Source organism: Lates calcarifer, linkage group LG13, assembly GCF_001640805.2.
Source record: "Lates calcarifer isolate ASB-BC8 linkage group LG13, TLL_Latcal_v3, whole genome shotgun sequence".
NCBI lineage: Eukaryota > Metazoa > Chordata > Actinopteri > Centropomidae > Lates > Lates calcarifer.
This window is the reverse complement of record NC_066845.1, coordinates 7,490,972-7,517,443: the sequence shown is the minus strand read 5'-3', so window position 1 is coordinate 7,517,443 and position 26,472 is coordinate 7,490,972. Positions and strand designations below refer to the sequence as shown.

The 26,472-nt window shown below is 41.0% G+C and overlaps 2 protein-coding genes across 2 annotated transcripts in view; both read left to right on the top strand.

Moving 5' to 3' along the window:
* The window catches only part of grid2 (glutamate receptor, ionotropic, delta 2), a 416,866-nt gene extending 397,301 nt beyond the window's left edge, over positions 1-19,565 (top strand). The window contains 2 exon segments of the mRNA XM_018668844.1: positions 3,494-3,734; positions 16,395-19,565. Of these exon segments, the coding sequence (XP_018524360.1) occupies positions 3,494-3,734; positions 16,395-16,859 (706 nt within the window). The 3' untranslated portion in view covers positions 16,860-19,565.
* Positions 19,566-19,878: 313 nt separating this feature from the next.
* atoh1a (atonal bHLH transcription factor 1a) lies at positions 19,879-25,684 on the top strand. The gene is made up of 2 exons (XM_018668845.2): positions 19,879-23,652; positions 23,973-25,684. The coding sequence occupies exons 1-2, from the start codon at positions 23,379-23,381 to the stop codon at positions 24,806-24,808; spliced, it is 1,110 nt and encodes a 369-aa protein (XP_018524361.1). The 5' UTR covers positions 19,879-23,378; the 3' UTR covers positions 24,809-25,684.
* The last annotated feature ends 788 nt before the right edge of the window (positions 25,685-26,472 follow it).

Below are 26,472 nucleotides of genomic sequence, written 5' to 3'. Positions count from 1 at the left end.
CTCAGGCAGGGCTGAGTATTTTGATGTTCAGAAAAACATGACAGCAAGCATCACATAATATTACCAAAATAGGCATCATTTCTTTTCTCTCTCCCTCAAGTACAGTCTACTGTTACAGAGTCAGATCAGTGTAGTTTTTTGTCCAGCTGTGGGCAGGCTAAAGGCAGCTTAACCTCAGTGAGGTAAATGTAAAGTCAATGTAAATGTAGCCACTATGTATGTGCATGTGTGTGTGTATATAGGTGTGTTCTTGTGAGTGCATGTCGGTGTTAGGGCTTGATTCAAGGGCCTATCAGGGAAGCAGCCTTTGCATAACTCTGATAGGCCAATTACTGCAGAATGATAGATGATGATCTCCACGAGCAGACAGGGTCGTAATAGAGGGGAGAGAGAAAGCTCTCTGTCCTGAATCACAAATCTGTTCCACGCCATCCTCCCTCAAAGTTACATACAGCTTAGTCACATCCTAATAATTTCTGTGATGACAGTCTCTTTTTGAACTGTTTGTTTTTTATGTTTTGATCTGTTTCATCAAGTAGGAGAGTATGCTTTTCAGATAATGTTTGTTATTCTGCCTGGAATCCTTTTATTACCCAGAATAGGAAAAGGTTGACAGTTACTGAGTCTTTAATCAATATTTGAAAATCACATCAGATAGTTGATCTTTAACTTTGCCAGTATCCTCAACATCTTGCAGTTAAATTCAGGTGACATCGCTGTTTCTCTCCTCAAGAAATGTTAATTACCCTTTCCAATGTTTATATGTTTTCCCTCAAAGGTCAGCAGTAAACATCTTTTGTCGCATTTTGTCACAAAGGCATTTACTGTTCACAGTAATTGTGTTGACAGATGTTAAAGTACATGAACAAGAAAATGCTGCTGCTTATTGCCACTCCTTAAGTGCCACACTAAACCCGCGTGACATGACATTTGTTCCACATATGAACAGTCAGCTCATGAGCAGAGATAACAGACGGCAACTCCAAACATAAAGCATGCCTCTTCTTTTGACAGACATGAAAAGACATCAAGTCAGACAAGAAATCTTTAGAAGTTGGCTGAATTCCAAGCAAGAAATGATGAAATATTTTGACAAAACATTGCCTGGCTTCTTTGATAGGTGGGATCGCTCTTATTCCATCTCATTAGCCTGTGTGTAGTCTGTCTTTCCCTGAAGCTGTCTATCAGAGTGCAGCCTTATGTATAGTGTGTGTGTATATGTGTGAGGAGCATCTGTTGTCAAAGTGACAGATTAAAAGGTCAGTACTGTATGAAAGGTACAACACTTCTCTAGGAAAAAAGGCTTGTTTTAACTTTCACTTAAATTAGTTTTTCTGTGATACTGTCATCAGCTAAGAATAAACTAGTAAGGATGCTGTTTAAAGTTTGATCAAACACAGGTGCTTTTAAACACCTAATCGGAGCCATTTTAACTTGCATATCAACAGTGTGCCCTGCATGCAACAGTGAAGTGTTTTTGTGTTTTTTGTTTTTTTTTGCTAATGTTACTCTAGCAATCAGCATTGTAGCACTCAGAGGGTGCATGGAGTGGTCAAGCATGAATCAGTGCCAGAGGCAAAAGTCCTGTGTAGCAAAACATTACAGTCCAAAAGTAACTTAGTAACATTTTTGAAAGAAAAAGGAGCAGGGCTCACTGCACTAATAAAAAGAAAACAGATGCAGGACTGATTAATGTGCGCTGAGAGATTTCTACACTACCTCAAATTCATGCCAGTAGGGTAATAACCAGGCCATATAACTAGGCCAGAGCTGACACTATACTACTACTGCTGAACACTGTATATACTGTTTAAGCCCCCAGTAATCAGTTTGATTTAATTTGTTTGGAGTTAATATTGCATATCATCTACACAAAGTAAAATCTAATCTTAGCGCTAATCTGCGCTGATCTGAGCCAAACAATCCGACAATCAAGCTAGCAGTTGGTGGACATGATCTCTCATTAGAGTGACTGTTGGTGGATTTGCTGTTGGAATTAGTTTTTCATTCTTCTGTTATTGTGTGTTTATCTTCTCTTCTCCTCTTACCTCACTCCATACCATCCACGACAACCACAACTTGCATATGAACCATGTAGTTCCCCAGTCCCACCAGCTCAGTGGAGCCGAGGAAGTGATAAGAGAATGTCCCTAAATGAGAGTGACATGGTTACAGAGCGATGTGTAGAGCCCGTTTAGCTGATTTACATTGAAATGAGCCATGTTTTTCCGGCTATTGTGGATGTAATTAATTATGTCTGCAGGACTCGTTTGCATTTCTTGATTGATTTCAGTCTATTTTTTGTATTCTGAATGAGGGAAAAGGAAGATGAGAGATGGGCACTGTCATTCATGTCAGCATGTTGTCATTGAAATTGCAGGAGATGTTTGCCCCCAGGAAGTTCTGCACATAATTGCAAACATCTGTCTCTATGTGCACACGTATGAATCCTGTTTAAATTTGCCTGGGCGTGCATGTGGTCAAGTTTTTAACTTTGTTCATTTCTGAATGTGCATCTGCCCTGTTGGTGTCAATCAGTGTGGTGGCTTAGTTTATCTGTGGGGGATTATTTGGATCCTTTTGTTTTCTGGGTTATTATGAATGTGTCTGTGAGGGAGGTATATGCATAAACACATGCACACACATTCCCAGACTGACTTTTTCCTCTGTGTCTCTGCCTTTCTCTGTGCCCTTCTCTCCTCCATGGCAGATCGGCTATTAAACATCCAGCCGAATGCTAACAGAACCTCTGTACGCCTGTCTGTCTGTGTGTGTCTGCAGCTCTCCTCCAAACCAAAACGAACGACCCAGTTAAATAATAAGCTGAAGGCTAACAGAGGGACCCCATCAACCTCTGAGCTGTATCCTCTCTGAAGCCATCAATCGTGGGACTAAAGCTAGGCTGCATAATGACATTGTGGCAGTGTACTTGCGCTGTGCTGCAAAACATATTAATGTTAGCCATAATGAGTTTGACAGCCCAATATGGTTGTCAGGGATCAGGAAGGATTTTTTTTACTGGCAAACACTGCCCTCAAATGGAAGAGAGGTGTTATAGCAACTGCAGTCAAAGCTGCAGTGTTGTCAGGTTTTGTGCAATTGACTTGTGTGAATATCTTTCATTGTCAATGATTGTTTGTTTTGAGTAGATAAGAGGTGTTTTGACACTGTGGTCATTAAAATGACAATCACACCATTAAATATCATACCTTGCGACCATGGTCATTCTGGGTAGTGGTGAATGAAATTTCTCATTCATGCATGAACACATTCATTCATGTATGCCTGCCAACTGCAAAGAGTTAATGTATGCTTACTTCCATATATGTTGACTTTTAATTGCCAGAAACCTGAAGTTACAAAAACATAGATTCATAAATCGTCTGATATCACAACAATATTTTAACAGATATGTCAGCTAATATTTTGTAGCTTCTGTGTTCCATGTGTGTGTTCTATACTCACATGCCTGGGTTTCCTGCCTATATCCTAGAATCTTGGAGCTCCAGCAGAACGGTGACATGGATATACTGAAACTCAAGTGGTGGCCCAAGGACAGCCCCTGTGACCTCTACAGCTCAGTCCAGACACGACAGCGTGGCAACGCCCTGGACATCCACAGCTTCGCTGGTGTTTTCTGTGTGCTGGCAGCTGGCGTGGTGCTCTCCTGCCTCATTGCCATGGTGGAAAGCTGGTGGTCTCGGAGGAAGGGATCTAGGGTCCCCTCCAAGGAGGTATGTGGATGGATGGGTGACTGAAAGAAGAAATGATGGTACAGAGAGGGGTTAGGAGCCTAAAATAGATCCAAGCTCATCTCTCATGTTGAGAGAGGGGAATGAAGCGGTGTAATAAGTAGAAAAAAAGCAAAAGGAGGGATTGAGGGAAGAAAAAATAAAGTTAGAGTGGACAGATGGTGATGGGATGAATGATGGGTTTAGTTTCAGGCCTATCTGAGGCATGGGAAGAGGGATGTAATAGAAAGTCTAGACTTTGAGGCCAGGGGCACTAAGCTGAAAAAAACCCAGCAGTTCCTCAAAGTCAGGATGCATGAGGAATAGAAATATCAGCAGATCATTCTTTATGCAGGAGATGTGACACTGACAGCATCTGGATCCTTTGAAAACCTCTTGTGGTTGCAGTGTCACTTCCCCTGAACTAAATGTGTGTGCAAGCAACCTCAGCAATACTATCCTAACAGCATAGTCAGACTGGAACTATATTTGTTGCTAGGCTTTTGCACATTCTGTCAAAAAGAATCATGGAGGTGCTATATTAGCTCTCCACTCCACTCTAACAAGCATTGATCTTTTGCATAGTCTTGTGTATATAAAGCTGCACAGTCTTGTGTGCACAAAGGTATGTAGGAAGAGAAAGAAAGGTCAAACAGACTTGTATGTTCTCAGAAACTCTGAGAGCATCATTAAAATATTCATTTCCTTTTCTCACCCATAATCATGATTTTAATGGGACTGTCAGCTTTTAAAGCATCCTGCCATGTTGTTAATTCTAATTGTTTGCCTAATTAAAGTTACCATCAAATTATCAAAATGATTACCCAAAGAGACATGCTCAGCTAAAATCAAATTGAATGTGAGTGTAAACCGAATTAAGCAGCAAATTTAACTTAACTTAATTGAAGAGGTTGTTTATTTTTTGCTCATGTCGTATTCCTTCTTAGTCCTTATTAGTTTATCTAAAGTACTGCCAATTATACTGATGCCACATAAGATGTCTAACAATACGTATGATGTAATCTTAAATGGCCAGTGCGACATATCCACAATACACATACTAACATTACACACTCAGGCGCTGAGAGAGGTTAGGTAATTGTTTAGGTACAATGAACAACTTTATGTATCTGCATGTCTTCAATTTGAAATACATAAAGTTTGAGCTTTAGTTTGAGTAGGATTAGATCAGTACAGGAAGAACTGTGTGGGAGATGTAGCCTGTTTAAAACATTGTGCCCAAAGTTTAGGGTTCCAATAATAACTGGACAGATACACATCAAATCAAACAAAGTCATCACATTTAACATATTGTGGAAAAAGATTTTCAGTCAAGATGAAGACTTTGGCCCACTGACATCAGCAGATGCTTTTGAATCTTCCCAATGATGCTCTCCAGGCCTTCAATGCTGCCACCTTCAGCTCTTGATTGTCATGGGGTCTCTCTGCCTTGTCAAGGATTTTCCACCTCTTCACCATGAAAAGCTCTTTGGTTGCCTCGGCTGTATGGATGAAATGTCATCTAATGAGTCCTGATGCATTTGACTGAATCTGAGCACACAGAATGCTATTACATACCTTTGTATTCATCCTGTTGCCTCTGTCAGCAGTGAAATCATCAGTCATCACATGCCCAAGTCATAACAGAACCACCACCGTGTTTGACAGGTGGTATGCTTTAGGTCATGAGCTGTTCCATTTTTTTCTCCTCACTTTAATCTTTCCATCATTTTGATAGAGGCTGATTTTTGTTTCATCAGGCCATAGAACTTTGTTCCAGAGCTCCGCCTCTATAAGAAGTCTTACCGTCATGAAGTCTTCTCTTCATCATTGAAAAGCAAACATGTACGTCTGCATCCTGGAGGACATTCTTGTCATGCATTCACAAAGGGGTTTTTCGTCACCATGCAAATTATTTTTGTACTCATTTTTTAGAAAGTATCTACTGCTCATTTTGGTAAACCAACTACCTTTGATATCTCTCTGATAGTTTTTTTTCTTTTCTTTTTTGAACCTCATTATTATCTTCATAATTTGCATAGTCACCTCTTTACTCCTCATTCTAACAGACAACGCCACCTCATATAAATAACAGTGAAACAACGCACATTAAGTAGACAAGGGTCTAATTACTTTTGAATCCTTGCAGTTTGGGCACTACATGTTGAAAAGGCTTTTTATGTCACACACAGTTCTTTCAATGTTTGATGTAAACCCTCAGATATTAAAGCTGAGACTTGCCATTGTGTTATCCATTCTTTTATTTTTTTTGAATGTGCTGAAGCCTGAGAAGAACAAATGTGTTACTCTCCAAATACTTCCATACTAGATTGTAAATATTCTGTTCCCCCCAAGACCTTGTTTATATAGTACTCAAAAAATCATCACACCTCTATAGAGCCTGACAATGCACCATCAGTCTAGAACCTCAGTATGGATAGTTCAGCAGCATTAATCTGCATTTACTTGTTTAAAACCAGTGGGCATTTGCTCTCTTGGCCCTTTGATGCATTCAGGAACCTGCTAATGCTTAAGTCCTGCAAAATGTTTCATTAATGCTGTTTGGATGGTGTTGATTAATTTAAAACAAGCCGGCTGCATTAGTATCAACAGGGTAATCAACCACTTATCTTTCTGAAAAGTTAATGTTTTTGGAGAAAAGAGGACACTGGCAACGTTAAAAGCAGAATACAAAAACAGCCTAAGGGCCTGTTGAAATGCTGCAGCATGCCTTGACCAAGGCAGAGTCAGAAACTGATTCACATGGATATTTATACCAGTGTTCTCTCCAAAACAGTGGCAACACTCCACCTCGTAAATTAGCAGCAGCACCCTGTGAAATATCCAATCAGCCCATGTGCAGTTGATCACCTCAGCAGGGATATCATTTGAGGCAATCACAGTGACTCTGGTAACATCTTCTTCTTGTAGAAACCCCACAGTCTGTTATGATATGGTAGCTTTGTTTGTTCCACCATAGACTAGAAAGGTAACATCTTCAAAGAAAAACCCAAATGACAGCATGTTAATGTACTGTAACTACAAGCTCAAGCCCTTTTCACCAGAATAAAAGTGATAGCCACCATTGTAATCTCTCTGTTTCAGTAGCCTTTTATCCACAGATTTGACAAGGAATTGAACCAGCTTCCAATTTAATTTCCAACCCTAGCCCACCTCATCACGTCCCGTGCCTACTGCTATGTTTACCAAATCACAGAGGGAGAAAGTGTTCAAGTAAATAACTTAAATGAAAACTGTGAAATTGCAGCAAAGTGTGGCAAATTCCGTATGCAAAACATGCCACTGATGAACTGAAAGAAATGTAATTATGTGTGAAATAATATTTTCAGTGGTAACAAATTAGGCTGAGGCATGAAGCAGCACAGATTAATTTTAGCAAAGAATGTTTTTGCCATCAGGTAAATTACTTCAGCTTCAAACATGCTTTTCCCTTTTGAGGAAGCCATTTGATAAAGACAGGTTAAGGTTAACTTGTGGATAATGACTTTAGAGAATTAATGTAGAACGGTTTCCTCACCTGTCATTCAGCTTCCAGTCCTTAGCGATAAAAATCTATTTACTACATCAGAACAGAGATGTTTTGAAAGGTCTGTCATAATGTATTACAGATATTGTTGCCTGGTTACCAAAATGGTCCTTAATGGGCAGGAAAAAGATGACCATTACACTAATTAGGACTTTCTAAGTGAACATCTCTGCGTGACTACCAAAGTACAAGAAGCCTGTTCCATCTCCTTAGTCTTTGGTGTCATGCTAATTTAAAGTTCCACCAAGAATAAATGAGAAAAGATGACAAAAAGATGGGAATTGAAATTGTCACTTCATCGCTACAATTTCTCGCCTTTCGAGAAGAATGCTTAGTTTGATTCATAAATAGTCATTTATCTGTTGTCAGTTAATGATGTGACTTGAGTGGTGACATCCTTTGACATGAAAGACAGAAATGCGCTACAAACAAAATTGGAATTGGTGCATTATAACAGGCAAATAGGCAATTTGTGACTTGAATTATGTGCCTCATCAGCTGTGATCACTGCAGTGTGCACAGGCTTGCTTGACAAACTACTTGGAAGTTTCGTACAGCTTTGTTTACTGCAGTCCAATATACCACCTGCAATTGCTTGTGGCTGATCAACAGTGGCAAGTGATTAGTTGTATTTATCGCATGTCCTTTGGGTTATTTGTTTATTGATCTATTTAATTGTTTAATTTTGCTTGCACCCCGTGTTGATTCCTCTTTTCTCTTTAGAACTCAATCAGTTTAAGACTAGACTTGCTGATGCTGTGAGAGGACCTGTGCACCTCTGTGAATACACAAGAAGGAGCTGTAAAGTCACATGCCGACACCTACCATCTCAGTCAATTCACCATGCATCTGGCATAATATTCCATTAAACTGACTACAAGCTGCAGTGAGAATAGAGCGACATATTCAGCAGCAGGTTGACTGCAGTCTGCTTAAGCTTAATTTATTTTCTTCTGTATTGGTGCCTCAGTTTCATTCTCCATCATCTAATTGTTTTGGTAAATCAAGTTAAATATATTCGATATCTACCCAGCATGCCTCTGCTCATCATGTAGAGATCCTACTCTATGTGCCTGTTAGAGAGATTGCATATCTCTGATTCAGAGTTGTCTTGTTTATCATCAGGCAATAATTTTTTTTCCAGTACAGAACACAGACGCACAAACCACATACCACCTACCTCCAGTCCCCTGCTCAGTTACCACCTTTAATCTGTCATTCAGACCAGTAGTCTTCTCTACCACTGAGCAGCCACAAAGACACCAAACCTTTAGTTGTATCCAAAGTTGTGTTAAGCACAGTGTGGTTCAGCTGCAACATACCCGCCCCCCGCTATCTTCATTAGACTTAAGAGCAGCCAGTGGAATCAGCCCCTGACTGAGTGCAAAAGTAGAGCTGCAATAGTGAATAGGAGGGACAGCAGGGATTTAAACGGTAATAGTCTTTGATTCTCTTTGTAGATCTTGTTCAAGGTTTTGCATATAAAGGCACCACACAGTTACAAACACAAGAGACTGTCTTCCTGTAAAACCAACCCTGTAGGGCGCCTGTCCAAGCAGCATATTATAATAATTATGTTTGCAAACAAGGAAGTTAGGTGACGTAGTATGTTCACTGTCTGTTTCCCATTTCAAACCAATAGTCAGCATCGTTTCCTTTATCCGTGACTGTTCCACAGCCTTATTGTAATGACAGCAAAGGTCCTCCAACCTTAGGAAGTACTCACCCAAACCATGATCTCTTCCTAAACCTAACCAAGTGGTTTTGTGCTAAAACGTAACCAAATCATGACCATTACACAATCCTAACCTTGTATTCATTATTGTTACCATGACAACAAATGTCTGGTATGCCTGCCGCTGGTACACTCTATGGAACGTATTCAAGTATAATGACAAGCAAATATCCAATTTGGTCATTTAAGTTGGAGGGCTTGTTGGACTTGAAAATCACTATTATTGATTTAGGAATCACATATGGATAATCCTCATATTATACAATTCCATTTAGTATCTCACATCAAGTTATTCTGATTTTGTTTCTTAGAGTAAGGAGTAAGACTGTATTTAAATGCAAATAAATACAAAGCATTTGGTTAGCAGCGGGAGAAAAGCCACAGGATATCCAAGTTAAATACAGATTACTAGTTTATCATTAGAGGAGCCCTTTCAGTGCTTCCATGGTGAAAGTGAAGTTGGCTCAGTCAGCCATGATTGTTTTGATGGTTGACCTCTGACACTTATCCTTCACCCTGTCAAAGCAGTGACCTATTGATTGCTGTTGGTTTAGCTCAAGGGATCCTCAGAGTAACCACTGGACATAAAAGAGTCAATATCCTTCAAACAAAGTGCTTGTCGGATCATCAAACACTGTCTGAGACCCCCGGAAGCCACACTTTACCAACATCGGAATTAATTTTTTTAGCTTCCTGAAGGGAGCAATTCAGCAATTCAAAAGCATACCCATTTCACTCAGTGGCTGGCCAGGTGTGTGGAGGTGAGAAAGTAGGCAGGATTTGAATTTCTCTCTGAAGCTCACTATTTACATTCTCCATACAACTACTGTCATCACTTTTCATGTGTACAAACAAGTGCGACAACATGAATGCCTTTGAGGAGATACCACCCCACAGTGTGCGTCATTATCAGCGAACAATTACTGTGTCTCCTCTGTCTCTACGCCTGGAGGTTTTCCACCTTGGCCTTCAGTTTGAAACATTTTTCCCTTCAGATGTGGTCGGACATGTTGTATAACTAGTTTGTTTTGAGAAAACTGGCAGATCATTTGTCTGTAAAGGCCACTGCAATTTAAAATAGAGTTCACCTCATCAATCAATGTTTTTTAATTTGGCTGAGATAATATTTCGGATTTTCCCCTAAAAAAGTCATGTCATATAGTGGTGTGTACTAGTGTGTATTAATAGTGTGAATGCCATACTCTGATCTCAGATCACCATCTGTGCAGAATGTTTTCAAATGGGCAACCAGCTGCAAAGATGGTTGCTGAGAACAGAACAGGAGAGAGTCAAGCTGGGACCACTGCAGCATGTCCTGACTCAGTGGAGGAAGGAAGACAAATTTGAGTCAACTTCAAAGCAGCTAATTAGATAAATTGCATATGTTGCATTTTATTGACTGGGGGAAACTCTGCCTCTGCATGCAATTTGGCTTTAGTCATGGCCGATGGAGTAAGTCTAGTGTGTTTAATGTCATCTAACTTCCTAAAGTTGAATTAATAAAGTGAAGCAAACCATAAAGCTTGTAATTAACTCCACCAGACGCCTTGCTCTCTGTCAGTTTAAATGAAGAACTCGTTGGCCTCCGTCTTACCGTCACAGTGAATGTTAACACCACTTGAGACCAGCGCACTGAGCCAAGAACATGCAGCCTCCTGTGCATTTTTGCAAGCTTCACATAAAAAAGGAGAGCCTGGTGACCTACTCTTTATGCATGGGTCTAGAAAACTTGGCTTAGTAAGATATACTGGCACCAGGAGTATGAATAAGGAGTGCAGACTTGGCATAAGGACTCCTCCTCCTACCTTCAATGCCCTACTCCCACGCAATGAGAGACTTACTGTATAGGGAGCAGGCTGATATCAGCTACATAGTTCTTTCCCCATGGCTTTCTCTACTAAAACTGAATCTGTTATGTATTACTGAATGTAATATTTCAGATGAAACATTAGGGCATTCATGGATATCTCTATCATCATGTTGTTACATAGAACATTTTAAATGAAGTTACATGCCATTGAAATTGAGTTTCATTCAGTGTCAGTGGGATTATCAGTTTGGTCTTCATCTCTCACAGGTGTTTGTTAAGCAAGACCTGTGGATTATATGCAAAATTACAGTGCTAATCAATTCTAAGCATTTCTAATCAGAAAATCAAAAGACACATCCTCATTTGTCCTCCGTGAAGACGACAAACAGCTTCCCCAATGCAGCCCCTCCTACAGTCACATACACACCTATGAGCTTGCCTACTCACATGCATGCATACACATCATCATTTAGCTTACCTCTTCCGTCATGTCAGGCTTGTGTCAATAAAACGAATGCCCAGATTTTGTGTCAAATATGCCATATCATGAGAACCATCCATGCAAGATATAGTACATTCAGTTCGTTTCAAACATGCCTCATAAGCCCCTGTGGTTTTCTGTTCATGTTTGTTCCTTCTTTCACCAGCAGCAGCAATCAAGAATCAGGTTACCTTACCCACTATGACACATGCACAACTTCAGATGGATGTGATTCACTTAGAGTTAGTAAAACTGGCATAAGTCATGACTGTGTTCATCCATCACACTGTATCGCCCCCACTTGCCACACACATGCACCCATATACATTTTCTGCATACATGAAAGCTCACAACCAACTGTTCAATCTCTAATTCAACTAAGCTATTTGTGTCTGTTATACATACTAAAACATGCATAATCACACACTGTACATACTGTCTTGACATGCCTTCACATTCATACCTTATGCTATAATGCTCTGTTAACTGCTTTTGACTGTGAGCTATCTGTCAGTGTTTGTGTTTGTGTTGTGGTTCTGTGTTGTGTGTAGCACAGTGGCTGACATTGTTATCTGTGAGCCTGCTTCTCAATGTAAACAGTTTGCTCATGAGTATTTCTACTGGGCTTAAACAATCACATACGCAAATACACACAGTTCTACAGAGCTGAACTCGTTTGGATCACCAATGATAAGAAATGTATCATGACTGAGCACATTTAACAACAGATATGTACACAAAATGAAAGGGGATTGTGTAACTGTCTCCCTGCAAGTCATCCCTGCTATTTTGGGAGTTTTTATAGTACACAAATGAATAATGACAACAGTGCACTATAGCGTGTTCCATTTTCCCATTTGGTAACACATAATGAAGGATTTTCCTATATTTTTAGGAAATTAGTCATCCTCCTCTGTATTGCTACTCTTTTACTGTGCTCAAAAGCATCTGGACTCATTTTGGGTTGGGTGTGTGATGTCTGGGTATATTTGTAATGATATTACTGTATATCTGATGAAAAAGGTGCCCCAACACTGATTTGGAGGTTAGGTTAGTCTAAATCTTGACATCTTGATTCTTTTGACAAGCTATTTCCAGATGAGTGTGTGAGGCCCATTTCATTCATAACAGGGCGGCTGTATTGCTTTAGCCTTTTGGCTTATATATGTTCTTCCAGAGGTTTGTATGAAAGAGTTCTGCCATTGGAATCAACAACATCTCAAAAAAAAAAATAAAAATTAAAACTGAGAGTAACTCTATTGCTGCATATAGTCAAAATAGAATTAATTATCTTTGTCAGAACTCTTCCATAATGGTTACATCTATAGTTTTGACCATGTCTTATATTTCATATAATCCATGTAGATTTAGCATGAGAAGAGCAGGCATTTCCATGTGTATCAGCTTTGTTTGGTACACCTAAAACACTTGACCTCTTATTTTGAATTTCTGTGATTTGGATGGGAATTGCCAATCTCCTTGTTCTAACTCTATATAATGATCTATGTCACTGTGGCTCAAAGCTGTCATATTTTGTCTCATGTTTTGTTTTTGTAGATAAGTACACTGTGTTGAGGGGTGTAGCAGGCGAGGGGGAGAGAGGGAGAGAGCAATACAAAATGCCATTTAAACATCTCCCCTTTCCAGGTATATAAAGACTGTGTGAATGTCTCTCTGAGGACACAACACAGAACGACCTGCTTAACTGTGTGTGCTGACTGACTGCCATGTCTTTCTTCTCGCTCACCCCCCACCCGTCTGTCTCTCCAATTGGCTCTCTCTCCTCCACCTTACCATCCTTCCATCTGCCTGATCTTGTCTGTCACTCATCCCTTCTCTGTCTCCTCCCGTCTGCCGATTGTCTGCCCGTGTGTCTATTTGGCTTCTTTTTTTTTTTTTTTTTGGGCTTGTTTTAATCTTCCCACTCAACTTGCATGCACACAAACACACAAACACATTTATATGAATTACTCCACATCTCTCTTTCATCACTTTCTCTCTCTGTCTCTCTCCTCCTGTCTCCTTTTTCCTCACACACACCCACCCACCCATAAACACATCACACACTCACACCAGACACAGGCAGATGGCCCATCTGCGAGGCAAGCTGCCGACCCGTGCCCTCACAGCCCCAATGAGCACCCTCTTGCCCTGGGCGGTCAGACCCAGAACCAGACCCCCAATACCGCCAACACCACTGCCCCCACCGCTACCCATTACCAGCCCCCAGCATGCTGCGACATTCCCTGTGCCCTGATTGTGCAGCACTCCTATGAACCCACCAACCCCTCCGAGCTCACCCCCAAGATGAGAATGACCACCTTCACCACCTCACCTCCCACCCCAAGGTTATACATACAATAGAAGATAAAAATAAATCATTGGTTAGTAATGCCTGAAGACAGATGCTTTTTGAAATGTTATGATATATAAATGATAATGTAATCAGAAAAATTGTGCACATCAGGGAGCAGGGTTCATACTGTGGTGTTCACTGTATCACAAAGCTCTCTGCTGGAAACAAATGTACCTCTTCAAAAACGTTCATATACCTGGCAAGTTGCCAGTTGACTATATGTGCAATGATGCCTTTCTTCCATTAGAGGGTGCTGTCTCTCTATCTAGAGGCAAATAGAGCATCATCTTTGACCAGTCAAAGTTACATGTTCTGTATAATTATAAATGCAGGTAAAAGCCTGCAGTGAAGTATTTATTTTTATGAAACATACTACAAATGAGGCCAAAAGCCATTGGCTTTGTTCTTGAAGACAATGCCTTTGCAATACACAATAAATTAGAGATGTATATTTAAATACATTTCAGGCATCTAGATTTATTGTTTATTATTTATGTTAGTATAGATTACAATCATTCAGGTGATTCAGTGTTGACTTCTGTTTTGAAATGTTACAGCGGATAATATAATGGGGGAGAACATTACACTTTGCTTCACAATTCTATAAATCCAGTCAGGTCCTACCACCTAAAAAAAACCTTTCACTTGTCCGTACGTCAGTCCCTTTCGGTCACTCCTCGTAGTTACCCATTAATCTCCTTTCACAGACAGCAGACTGACCATTTGTGATTCAATCTTCTCTTTCACTTCCCTTCATTTCTTTTGATACCTACTCTACCCCTTCGATATCCCCTCCTTCAAACATTTAGTGTGTGTATGATAGTGTCACGACAGACGTTAGCGCCCCCTCGTCCTCTCCTTCCTCCCACTGCCCCCTCCTTAGATGGCAACCAGGGGGCACCACCATCAGTCCCCTCTGTTCGTGAGCTACATACAGTAGGGCCAGAGCCCCCTCCAGACCCCCCAGACCCGAAGGACACGGTCAGTAAATTCTACTTTTACCTACAACAATGTGACTCCTTGTACTCACAAAACCCTCCTCTCCTTTACCCGAACAATATTACCACAAAGTCTGAAACACCAAAATGAGACACCGAAACGTATGTGACACCCCACACTACCCACGACCTACCTCTGAGACCCATCGGAAATCCTTAACTTATCCTACCTCCTGTAAATGCAGAGAAGCACATTTATACGTTTGTGAACAATGCAAAAATGTACGCTTTGGAAACTCCCTCCAGCACCCTCTAACACTGTTCACCTGAGCCCTCTCCTCTCTATATCCTCACCTCATTCATTGCAAATTGAGCTCACCTGCACTACTATCCACCCTCCCCTAAGCAGTAAAAGCATGAAAGACCTCTCACTGAGTGTTACCATCTTTTAGACCATGTGGATAAGTAATTTATATGTGAATATAGTCATATAATGTATGCTTTGTAATATTATTAGTATATAAGTTTCATTTACTTCATACTACAAGTTAAGTTAAAGCTTAAGTTAATGTATGTGCTGTCTATAGGTGGACTTGTTAAGATTGTTAAATATTGTTTGACTGAAGTTAAAGCATCTGTTTTGTAAAATATAGTTGATAAATAAGCCTTTATAGCTGCAGTGATGAATTGTATGTGGCCTGGAAAAAATTCACTTGAAAATGAGATGTCAATCTCAATGTGAATTTTTTGGCATGGTGGCCAGAATGCAATACAGAAGACAAGAAGCAGAAAATAAATACATGAGATAAGTAAAGTATTGTTGAGAATTTGGACTGCCTTCCATAATGTATTTGTAGTGTAATATCTGATAATGTATGGTAACGCTTGCTCGACAGCAGACCTAGCACCCTGGAATGGCAGAGCACACAGCATGATGGCAGTGTGTTTTCTGCGCGTATTCCAGATTACCTGCACTCCCTTTAAGACCTTGTAGAAGTGTGTTTATGTTTCTCTCTTCCAATATCGTGACCACAGCTCAGAGTGTGCTTCTCTATCCTTCCCTCCATCTCTCCCTTCCTCCCTTTTCGCTCTTCCGGCTTCCTGTCACATCCACGCTTCACCTCCATCAAACATTTATTTCTTACTTTTATTTTGTGTCACCCTCACTATCATTCTCATACCTAACTACCCCACTTAACCTCAACCTGAATTCCTTTTCAAATTGTGCCAAAACTTTTGTTTGGCCACATGCATGTTGTCTTTCCCTCATCATATCATCATCTGCCTTGTCTAACACTGTTCTCTTGCTTTAACTATTCTTACTATCCATTTGTACTGGGCGGATGTATGACATCCCCATTGCTTGACTACAAATACACCCCATCCTTGTCCACTTCCTCTTTTTCAATATATATCCTCTGCACATACTCTGCTCTGTTTTCCTTCACTATTCTTCCTATTCCCTCACTCCTTTACCTCCTTTCTATCATTTCCTTTCTTCTTCCAACTTTCCTGAATTCATCCCTCTCATCGTCCTTCTCACCATCTCTCTCCTCCAACTTTATCATCCTCTGTCCTACTATCCCACCCTTCATCCCCCTCTCCCATCCTTAAACACTGTTCCTGGATCTTTCTCATACCCCATCCCTTCTCATCCTTTCTCTGCGAATATCTTTTTTCCTACCTCATATTCTTTTCAATTTCCTTCCCCTCCCATTAACTTCTCTTCCCTTCTGTCATTTACCATCACTGCTTCCTCTTGTCCCTCCTCCTCTCCTGCCCCACCCCACCTGCAGGACGATAAGGAGATCGACCTGGAGCACCTACACCGCCGGGTTAACAGCTTGTGCACCGAGGATGAGAGCCCCCACAAGCAATTCTCCACCTCTTCCGTCGATTTAACTCCCCTTGACATGGATGCGCTGCCTGCTGCGCGCCAGGCACTTGAGCAGATCAGTGATTTCCGCAACACCCACATCACCACCACCACCTTCATCCCCGAGCAGATCCAGACCCTAAGCCGCAGCCTCTCTGCCAAAGCCGCCGCTGGATTTTCCGCTGGTTTCGGTAGCGGTGGCGGTGGCGGGGGCGGTCTCCAGGACCACCGGACTGGCGGGGTGGGCCCTTTCAGGCAGAGGGCCCCCAACGGTGGCTTCTTCCGCAGCCCCATTAAAACAATGTCCTCCATCCCCTACCAGCCTACAGGCCCGGGACCCAACTTTGGATATGGCAATGATCCAGACAGGGGCACCTCCATATGAGGAGTTGCTAAGGATACAGTTGGTTCAGGATGAAGAGGAGGCGAAGGAGCAGAAGGAGGAGGCGATTTGGTCAGTCAGTCATGAGGTGGTAGAGCAAATTCATTACGGCTAAGCTAAAAAGCCAGAAAATAGAGATCTGTGTACATAGGAATCTCTCTGTTTTATATGTGGAGAAGATGAAGGAGGTGGAGGTCTGTCGGGGCGTTCCTTATTCTCCTACAAACCATGCTAGTGAGGTGCAAGAAGGGAAGTGGGCGGGTGGGGTGGGGGGGCTTGAATCTTTGCTTTATTGTTGTTGTTCTTGTGATTGTTTGGGGGATTATTTTGGGCGATACTGTATGTGTGAAAGGGGATCTTTTTTATTGTCTCTGTTTTATGACATGAGGACTGCCTCGTGTAATGGAGATTTGCTGAAATGACCTGACTCCTATTACTGTCTGAACCCCACCTCGGAGGGTTTAGTTTATATGACTCCAACCACAGGAAATACTTCTATACTCTTGTGAGCTCCAGGGCTGCCATTGGTGGATGACTGGTGGTGTCTTTAGCCATGAAACAAATAATAAGCAATTATGGGGCAGTTATTTTATGAAGGTATATATAGCCCATAGTTTTGTCTGTAGCCCTGGCAATGAATACAGCAGCCCCTTGTAGTTTTGAAAAGGCCCCATCTCAGTGAATATTGGAAGATTCCACTTCTCCAGGTTTACTCTGCCTTTTCACTATGTTGGAGTCCATACTCAGTTTTCTCTTCTTCTCTGGTGTTGTTTCACCAATACCTGGGGTTCTAAATGTGTAATCATCTCCAAGATGGTGTCCACACAGTTGCCTGACTAGACCTAAGACTTTACAGCTGAACACATGCTGACACCTTTACGGTGCATCGGTCTGAAAACTGTTGAAATGCCATGACAGTGCAACGGTATGACACTGTAGAATCACCAGTTTGGTGCATCGATCTTAAACTATTTCTGCCATTTTGGTGCATCAGCCTGAAACTGTTTTCGCCATTTTGATGCACATTAAAGACTCTTTGTCAATCCCACTGCACTGTACCAGTGCCCACAGACCTGTAAGTGATTGTATGTAGATCTGACCTTTTCTTTTCTCACCTGTATTGTGCTATCTGCTTTTCAAGTCAAGGTGAGATCCTCTAATCAGACTCTCAGAGGGATAGTAAAAGGGATGATACAAAAAAACTACTTAAAGAGAAAAAAATATAAAAGACAAGCCGAAAGACTTCAAAAAGCTTATGCTTATTATATGTCTTTTATTGAATTTTGTTTTTGAAAAAAATAGATTTTAATGCGTGGAATGTGTTTTGGTCAGGAAGTACAAAAAAATAACATTGTTCTGAGCTGTCTACTTGTTTTTTCCCTCAGCAAACTTTGAAAAACTGCTAAATGAGTGCTGTAGTCTCTGGTTTTGCATCATTGTCATTCAAACTTTTACTTTGGATTTTTTGTTTCTTTGTTTTGCTTAATTTTAGTGCAGCCATGGCCTGGGTGTTTAAAAGATAAAAGCTCATTCTGTAAGGTCATGTCACGTTCGAGTTCATTGATCACTTATCAGGTTCAAGTGGTGAAACGGAAACGATTCTGTGTTGAGGAGAAGCCATTGCAGCAGCATCTTCAGTACAGGCCTTATATGTCAACTAGCTAGTTGTACCCTCCCAACTTCCCGTCAAACCCAAAATATCACCATCTACTGGAAACATTTAAGAGCAGCAAATCAGTGGTTGTGCTTTAAGGTCATGGGAATGTCACAAAGAGTTCACAGCCATTGGAACCCGGTGGCTGCCTTTTGCGAGATGAGTTCGAAATATACTTCTATTTCATATCTGTAATGTTAAGGGTACTGTTTATATAACTTGTTTTTTTAAAGTGCCAATTAATTAAAATGAGACCATTAAGGTGCATTTTGGGGTGGGGAAGGGGAATGGTACATTAAGAGCATTAAAGGATATTTTGTGGATTAGAGGGGTGGGGTGGTAAAATGGAACCAAACCTTTTTCACTAACACTGTATTAATAATTGATAATGTTAGTTGTTTAGAACAAGTTTTCAGTTTGTTATCTTTAAGAACTAAAACCGCAAAATGTTGTGCGTAGAGAACTCAGTCGAGCCACAGTGTTTTGAAGCAAGCATTCTTAGGCATTCTTTTCTTATATTAGGCTACAGTATGGCTATTGAATGACAAATAGGACACAGACATTTAAAAAGTTTTATTTAGTATAAATGAAAGAGACATTATAAAAATGTATATTTTACATGTTGATGCTATTTTTGTTTAACAAAAAGAAAAGAGTATATCATGATGAGCTTTAGTGTTGAGTTTAGCAGTCACATTACTGCATTTGGTTTTCCCTTGCCCCATGGTCAACACAAACACAAACTCTTTGCTTTTCTCATGTCATCCTGAGTTCATTTTATTATTTGCTGGCTAAATAACAAAAAGTGGCAAGTTGATTAAAAAGAGAGCATGCACAAACTTGCTATTGCGCTTATCTGTTAACATTTTTAATTTCATACATAGAACTACAGGATTTACTTGATAATTTTCAAAAATTTATGATGTACAGTATTTAATATAGGCCTATTTTGTTGTATGTGTTGCATATTATTCAAAAACTGAACAAACTGGGGCCTCTGTTACAAGTGGCAAAGCTTTCTGTGTATAATTTGTCTAATAAACAGGTTTTCTACAGTGGGATCGTATTTGTTGTCTTTGCTAATCTAGACAACTGTCAAAGGTGGTACATTTCAAGAACATAAAACATAAATAAACATTTCTCAGCAAACTGTGAATAATTACTGATATTCTTTGTGATTTAGGGGCTCACCTCTGACATGGAAAACACTTGAAGTGGAGTTCTCCCTCATGTCATGCCAAGCATCTGTACATTTAAAGAAAAAGGCACGTCACTGATGATCAACTCTTCAGAGATAAAATTTCACTCTAAAGAGCCTTCCACATAACATGTGTTACTGTTTGTTCTTTTTGGTGAACAGAGGAATGACAATCAAAAGACAACTTCACCAGCAGACTTCACCCCACAGTGTTTACTTTCCATGGATATGGCTCATCTTTATTCTTTTCCAGAGGAAAATTCGGCGCAAGACACAATTTACTGGTAAGTTGATCCAGATACTGGTAAGTACTCGTGCACTGAGACAGGGTTGCTGTAACTACAGGGTTTTTTTAAGATTCAAACTTGTAATAATGTCTAACCTAGCCTGTGAGGGATTTGTAAATTTGTATGTCACAGTGTAATTTTGACCTTTTAAATTTCAAAGAGCCAATTGATCCAGAGCAAGTAAAATTGATTGATGCGGGCATGGTGTCCTTTAATTATGGATGAAAAAGGATTTTGCCTCTGAAATTATTAATCAATTATTAAAATTTATTGATTTAAGGAGGGAATGTTGTGTTAAAGTTAAGTAAGTTAAAGTACATTGATTTAAATTGGTTTGGGTGATGTGAGATGATTTTATGTGTGGAATAGATTTTAAGTTCAAGCATGAGCTGAGCTTTTGTGTCTTTCACTTCAAATAGAGCCTCACTTCAAAGGCCTGTGTACTGCTGTTAACAGTTGGATAGACACACTGCTGAGGAAGACTGCTGTCAAGTTCAATGAAGCACTACATTGCAGTAGCCTTTTTTAACCAGAGAGAGGCGCTGTTTAGCTCTCTCAGGGGCCAGACATTTCCCTGTCTCTCTCTGTCAGAGGTAACTCAGTTTATACTTTCATGACAAGATGAATGGCAGCCATACAAGATGAATGAAAAATGAATGGAGAAACATAACTTATCATATGTTTATGGTGCCTTGGATTCCACCGGACGCAAGTGAGCGAACATCATCAACAAACTTGATGTAAAGCTACGCATTTTCTCATTGTACAAATCAGAGAGGTGATCACAGTCAGTGAGTAGAAATACTCCACTATATGTAAAAATCCAGTTGTCAATGTTACCTAAGAAGTATAAAAGTATTCGGAGCAAAAATAGAAGCGTCATATCACATGATTGGATCAGTGCTGATGCATCAACATATAAGTATTATTAATGTAGATTTTAATCAATAACACATCATACGTTGTAGGCTAACTATAGCCTATATCAATCTAAAATGTTGATGTTCTCAGTAACTAGTAACTAAAGCAGTCAAATAAAGATAGAGCATTACAATATTTCCCTCTCAATAACAATGATTTGACTAAAGGTATAAGTTTGGTATTAGTTTGTTTGGAGACAATAAGTTGTAATAATATATGTAATATATAATCCTCCGTTTCCTCGGTGAAACTAATTTTAGAGCTTTAACAACATTTAGATTTCAGGAGTACTTGATCAAAAACAGCATCAGTTCTGCATTTAGTGAATTGAGGAAAAACTAAAGTTTTTAAATCCCTGTCCAGCTCCCCTCACTCCAGTCTCGTGCCCGTCGCGCCTCGGTCTCCCGGGAGATGGGAATGAGAAGCGGCAGCACGCAGACTCCTCTCGCGCATTGGAATGGTCGCCCCCTCTCTCTCCACCGAGGAGCCCCCCAGGCGTGACCAATGGAACATAGAGTCTCCATTGTGGCTGCGACACTTTAATAATCGCCAGCTACAATATCCAACCTGTCGGTAGCTTCAGGAGCCCGGCCCGGCCCGTTGGATGGGGGGCTTGTAGGTGGGAAGAGGGGGCGAACGCTCGGCGCCAGACCTCTAGCCCGCAAGACGTCCCCATGATGAATACATGAATAAAACATAGAAAAGACTGATGTCGAATTATCTCTGAAATTATGGGAGTTCTTCACACAAATTGTGTTTTCCCACAACTTCCAGCTAAACCAGTTTCATATTCTGGACCGCAAACCATATTTCTAACGTTTTTAGCATGTATTAGCAATATTTTCTAACAAAGTTGTGATGTATAATTGATAGGATTATAGTCTGCTGTCTAATGTAGTTTTACGTCTTTCAATGTAGCTGACAAAAAAGCTGGAACTTGGCAGCGATAGTAACAGGTAGGCTTGCCTTGCCCCCCTTGATCATTGTACCTCATACATTGGGCTACTGTATTTAACACGTAGCTGAGGCTATATCCTTCTTATCCTAAATCGACCGTGGCAATTAGGTTAAATAGCCAATTTCCACCCAGCAATTAGTCCATTGTTCATTTGCCAGGTTAGGCCTAAATTTTGCATCTCAGTAAGCATGGTTGCTTTGATCAATAGACTGCAGGTGGTTTCCTCAACAGCTATAATTTGTCCAAAGTTATTTTTTCCTGTCTATGGCTACAATCTGTCCTTTCAACCTGTGGTCACAGCTGTTAGGTTAATTAAATATCTGATAATAAATAAGAAGTAATATCAGTCAGAGCTTAAGGATACATAATGTTCTATGTGGGTCTATTTGTGTGTGTGTGTGTGTACGTGTACTTTCTGCTCTCTGTTTTCCAGTTGTAACCGCGCGCCACATACAGCTCGTGTCAGTGCGGAAACAGTGTTGAGCGCGAGACCCCTGCTCATGTTTCCGTTCCCTGTGAAGCCCTTTTTACCGACAGGGCGTTCCGAGAGCTGGATCAAAAGGTTTTAGACCCGCTTACAAAGGAAAAATGGAAACTGGAGATGATCTTAGAATGAATGAATTGACAATGAGCGCGCGAGCCCCAGGAGTCGCAAAGATTTTGACTTTTGGTGAAACTTTACTTGGCCCAGCGCTTTCTTTTTAGTCAGGCTTTTTATCTGTCGAGTTTGTTCATTTTTACAACGTATTCCTTGTTTTGCGGATAACTTATAAAAAATCTATAGTGCCTGTGTTGAGCTAGGGCCCTATTCTTTGAGCTGATTGGGGAAAAGCTTTTATTTCAGTTCACCTAATAGTGACTGTAAAAATTCCTATATGTGATGCACCTTAGTCTGTGTTGACTTGAACGTTATGTTAAAGGGTCTGGTGGAAAACTGCTGCCGATGGGACTCAAATGCAGCCTTTACACCAAGGATAGCAGGTTGTGGTTGGTAGATTAACCCTTTTCAACCTCTCCAGCTCCTTCTCTTTCCTTCTTCCTCCCTCTGACATGCCTGCGATGTATGACAGACACAAGGACAGGTAGGAATTCTGTCCCAGCTGCGCACGTCTCGCGCTGTCCACGCTCTTCACCTAAAACTGACGCCTCCCCGTGCACGTGCGTCCTGTGGGAGGTTCCCCTTACCTCCCTTGCGTTAAACACTCCTTAAATCGTTATGTTATCATAAACAGTCCGGCTTCGGGGGGCCATAATCACCTCTCTCGGGCTTTACCGAGGCTTCTCATTGGACGTCAACACGCGACCAGCGCGAGGAGGGGGGCTCCCAGGCGCGTGCCGCTTTTTAAACCGACGCCGCGCCTTGAGACACCAGAGAAGGAGTCCCGCACGCGACCGTTATATCCACATAGTGCGACAGCATAGTAGTGCGTGCCTCTAAGAACTTTCCCCCCCCCCAACACTGCCATTCGGTTTAACTTTGCCTACCTGTTGGGCTTTCGGAAACATGGATGTCCTAAGTGTGGACGACTGGAGCAAAGACGCACTGGAGGCAGTGGCAGTTCTCGGCTCGCGGCATCAGAGCCCGAGAGTGGTGGAGAGGGGAGGGAAGCAGCAGCTCGAGGAGTCCCGCTACGAACCTGGACTGACGCTCGTGGACAGCAGCAGTGACCCACGCGCCTGGCTGGCTTCAGTGCAGCCTTCTGGCACCTGCGCGGCACACGCCTCTTCACCCGACTACCTGCGGCACTCGCCATGCCCGAGCACCGGCTCCTTCCAAGGTGAGAAACGTTGCTTATAAAGTCCTTCCTTCTTAAAACATTTGGACAGCCTTTTAAAGCAATGTCACCTGCAATGAAACATCAGATGCAACAGGCAACTGGGATTTGCAGCGGCGATCAAGTCCTTTACATGCACTGAAGGTGGCAGATAGGTAGAAAGTAGCATCTGGCTACTTTTCTTTATAGAGAGCTTAGATTTATTTTCTACAGCTACATCATTGTTATGTTCTTGATTATCAAATGTCAAAACTGCATATGCATTTATTATACACTGCTGTCAAACCAGACCAGTTCTGTAAATCTTTCTTTTCATTTTTCAGAGAATGGCTCCCCGGGGTCATCGGGCCATCCCAGTCCTCCCAGCTACAGAAAATCTGCCAAGAGCCCCTCCTCTTCTTCGCTCAAAGTCAGGGACCTGTGCCGTCTCAAAGGCACGGTCACCGGGCTCGATGAGGATGCATCCGCGAGACAGAGAGCCCCATCCAGCAAACCGGTCAGCGGGATCCAGAAACAGAGGCGCGTGGCCGCCAACGCGCGCGAGAGGAGGCGGATGCACGGGCTTAACCACGCGTTCGACGAGCTGCGCAGCGTCATCCCGGCGTTTGACAACGACAAGAAACTCTCCAAATACGAAACTTTACAGATGGCGCAGATTTACATCAACGCACTGGCAGAGCTGCTCCAAGGTCCCGTCTCCTCCAACAACAGCAATACCGACATTTCCAACAGCAACAACAACTCGCCAAAGTGTGACATTATGCTTTCTTCCGCCGTCGGTTTTGACGGAGCGAAAGACAGGGCTTCCCCTTCCCCTACAGCCTGTAGGACGGCGGCGGCCGTGCCCGTCTCAGGTAGCAGCTTACCTGTCCACATCAGCGGGGCGCCTTTCCGCTCCGCCTTCGACGACGGTTCGTTTTCCGCCATGGTTGAAGAGGCGATGTGTTCGCCTTCTCCTTCTTCCTCCACTCGGGCTGGCAGCTCCCTGGCACCGGTCGGAGGTGGAAGGAAAGAGTCTCCCCGGAGCGACGGAGAGTTTTCCCCGCACTCCCACTTCAGTGACTCCGATGAAATAGCGATGGAGCTCCACTCAAGTGAAGAAGATGACCTTTCAGAACTCAAGCTACCCAGCCACCATCATCACTCGGTTTCTTTCTAAATAATTGAAAATGAAAAGTACAAAGGCCTACAAGCTACTATACCTATAAAGGGTTCACTACAGCCGACAACAAAATAATGTCAGTCCGTGTCAATCATACCTACAGTTCATCTGTTGCTATCAAAATGCATTTTTTAAAGAAGATAGAAATTTTAGCTTCTTCAAAACAAGTCACGTCCAATTTTTGACAATAATTCTATTTTATCAACTTGTTGCATAGTCTAAAGATTATTTTTTATGTGATATAGCCCTAATTCGGTTCTGCCAATAGATATATAGTCTATAATTTCCCGTTTCCATGGAGACGTGGCTGGAAGACCCCTCTGCCATGTCGCGCGCAGCACTGCCATGGGTATTTCCCACGTCACTCCGACCAAAAAACTGTCTTCCACGAAATCATACCTTTATGCATAATTGTTTATATTTGATAATGTAAAAAAAAACATTTTTTGTAGCTATGATTTTTGTTGTGATACATGTTTTTATTTGATAATTTGTTTGTATAATGTATTTTGTTTTGCAACTTCAAAAGTTCATGATGTGCACTTTAAAAATATTCGAGCCAGAGGCTTGAGAAATGCGATTTTTGTTTTCAAACCATAAACAATATTGTTTTGATTTGTTTGATAGTGTAGTACTGCCAATTCCATACAAATAGCCTATTTAATGTAGCCATCATTGCTGCCTTCTTTTATACTTCCTTTTGTATCTTCAGATGAACCTGTGTGTCTTTTGCTTTCACTGGATGAGATTAATTGACATGTATTTATTGCTAAGTTTCATTTGATTTGCTTTTTATAACTCCTAGTTAAATTTGCTGAAACAAGCTATCATTTTTGCCATTCATTGTTATATAAATTCGATTTTGGGAATAAAAAAAAGCAAACGAAAATTATTGTTTCTTTGTCTCTGTTGTTTCCATGCTGCCTTTTGGGATTACTGCAATGAATTCTTTTTTTCCCATTAACTGTCGTCTGTAAAATAAATTTTGGTTCTACATTTCCATCTAAACATTTTACCTATATAATAACAGGCCTAATAATAATAGTCTAATAATTAGAACAATAATAATAGTTATAATAATATAAATAGTTACTTGTGTTTTAATGTGAGTGTGAATTTTGTCAAGACTATTAGGCTTTGTTAACAACTGAACATATCTACCAATAACCATCCGTAATAATAATAATAATAATAATAATAATAATAATAATAATAACAATAATAACAATAACAATAATAATAATACATGTATTAGAGAGGATTTTGATAACTATAGTAGTAAAGAATTAAGTTAATTAAAAAGTTTTATGACCACATTATATGACATTTATTGCATCATAAGCAGTGCCCTACAAAACATAATGGAAACATTTTTATGTAAACATAGCTTAAGTCACACTAAATTAATAGGGCCTCACTGAGTCAGGTTTAGGGGATAATAGTGCAAATAAAAGTTAAGGCTACTGTTTGACGACCAAACTGATGTGGGAAATATATCTGCACCTCAGACCACATCGTTTCCATTTAATTAAAGAGACTTTCAACACTTGATCTCCCCTTATGTAATTTATCGTAAACTAACAGCGACGTGAAACGTGTCCAACACGCGCTCGCTCGCCATATGCTGCAGGTGCACGCGCCCCCTGGCCTGCAGTCCTGTG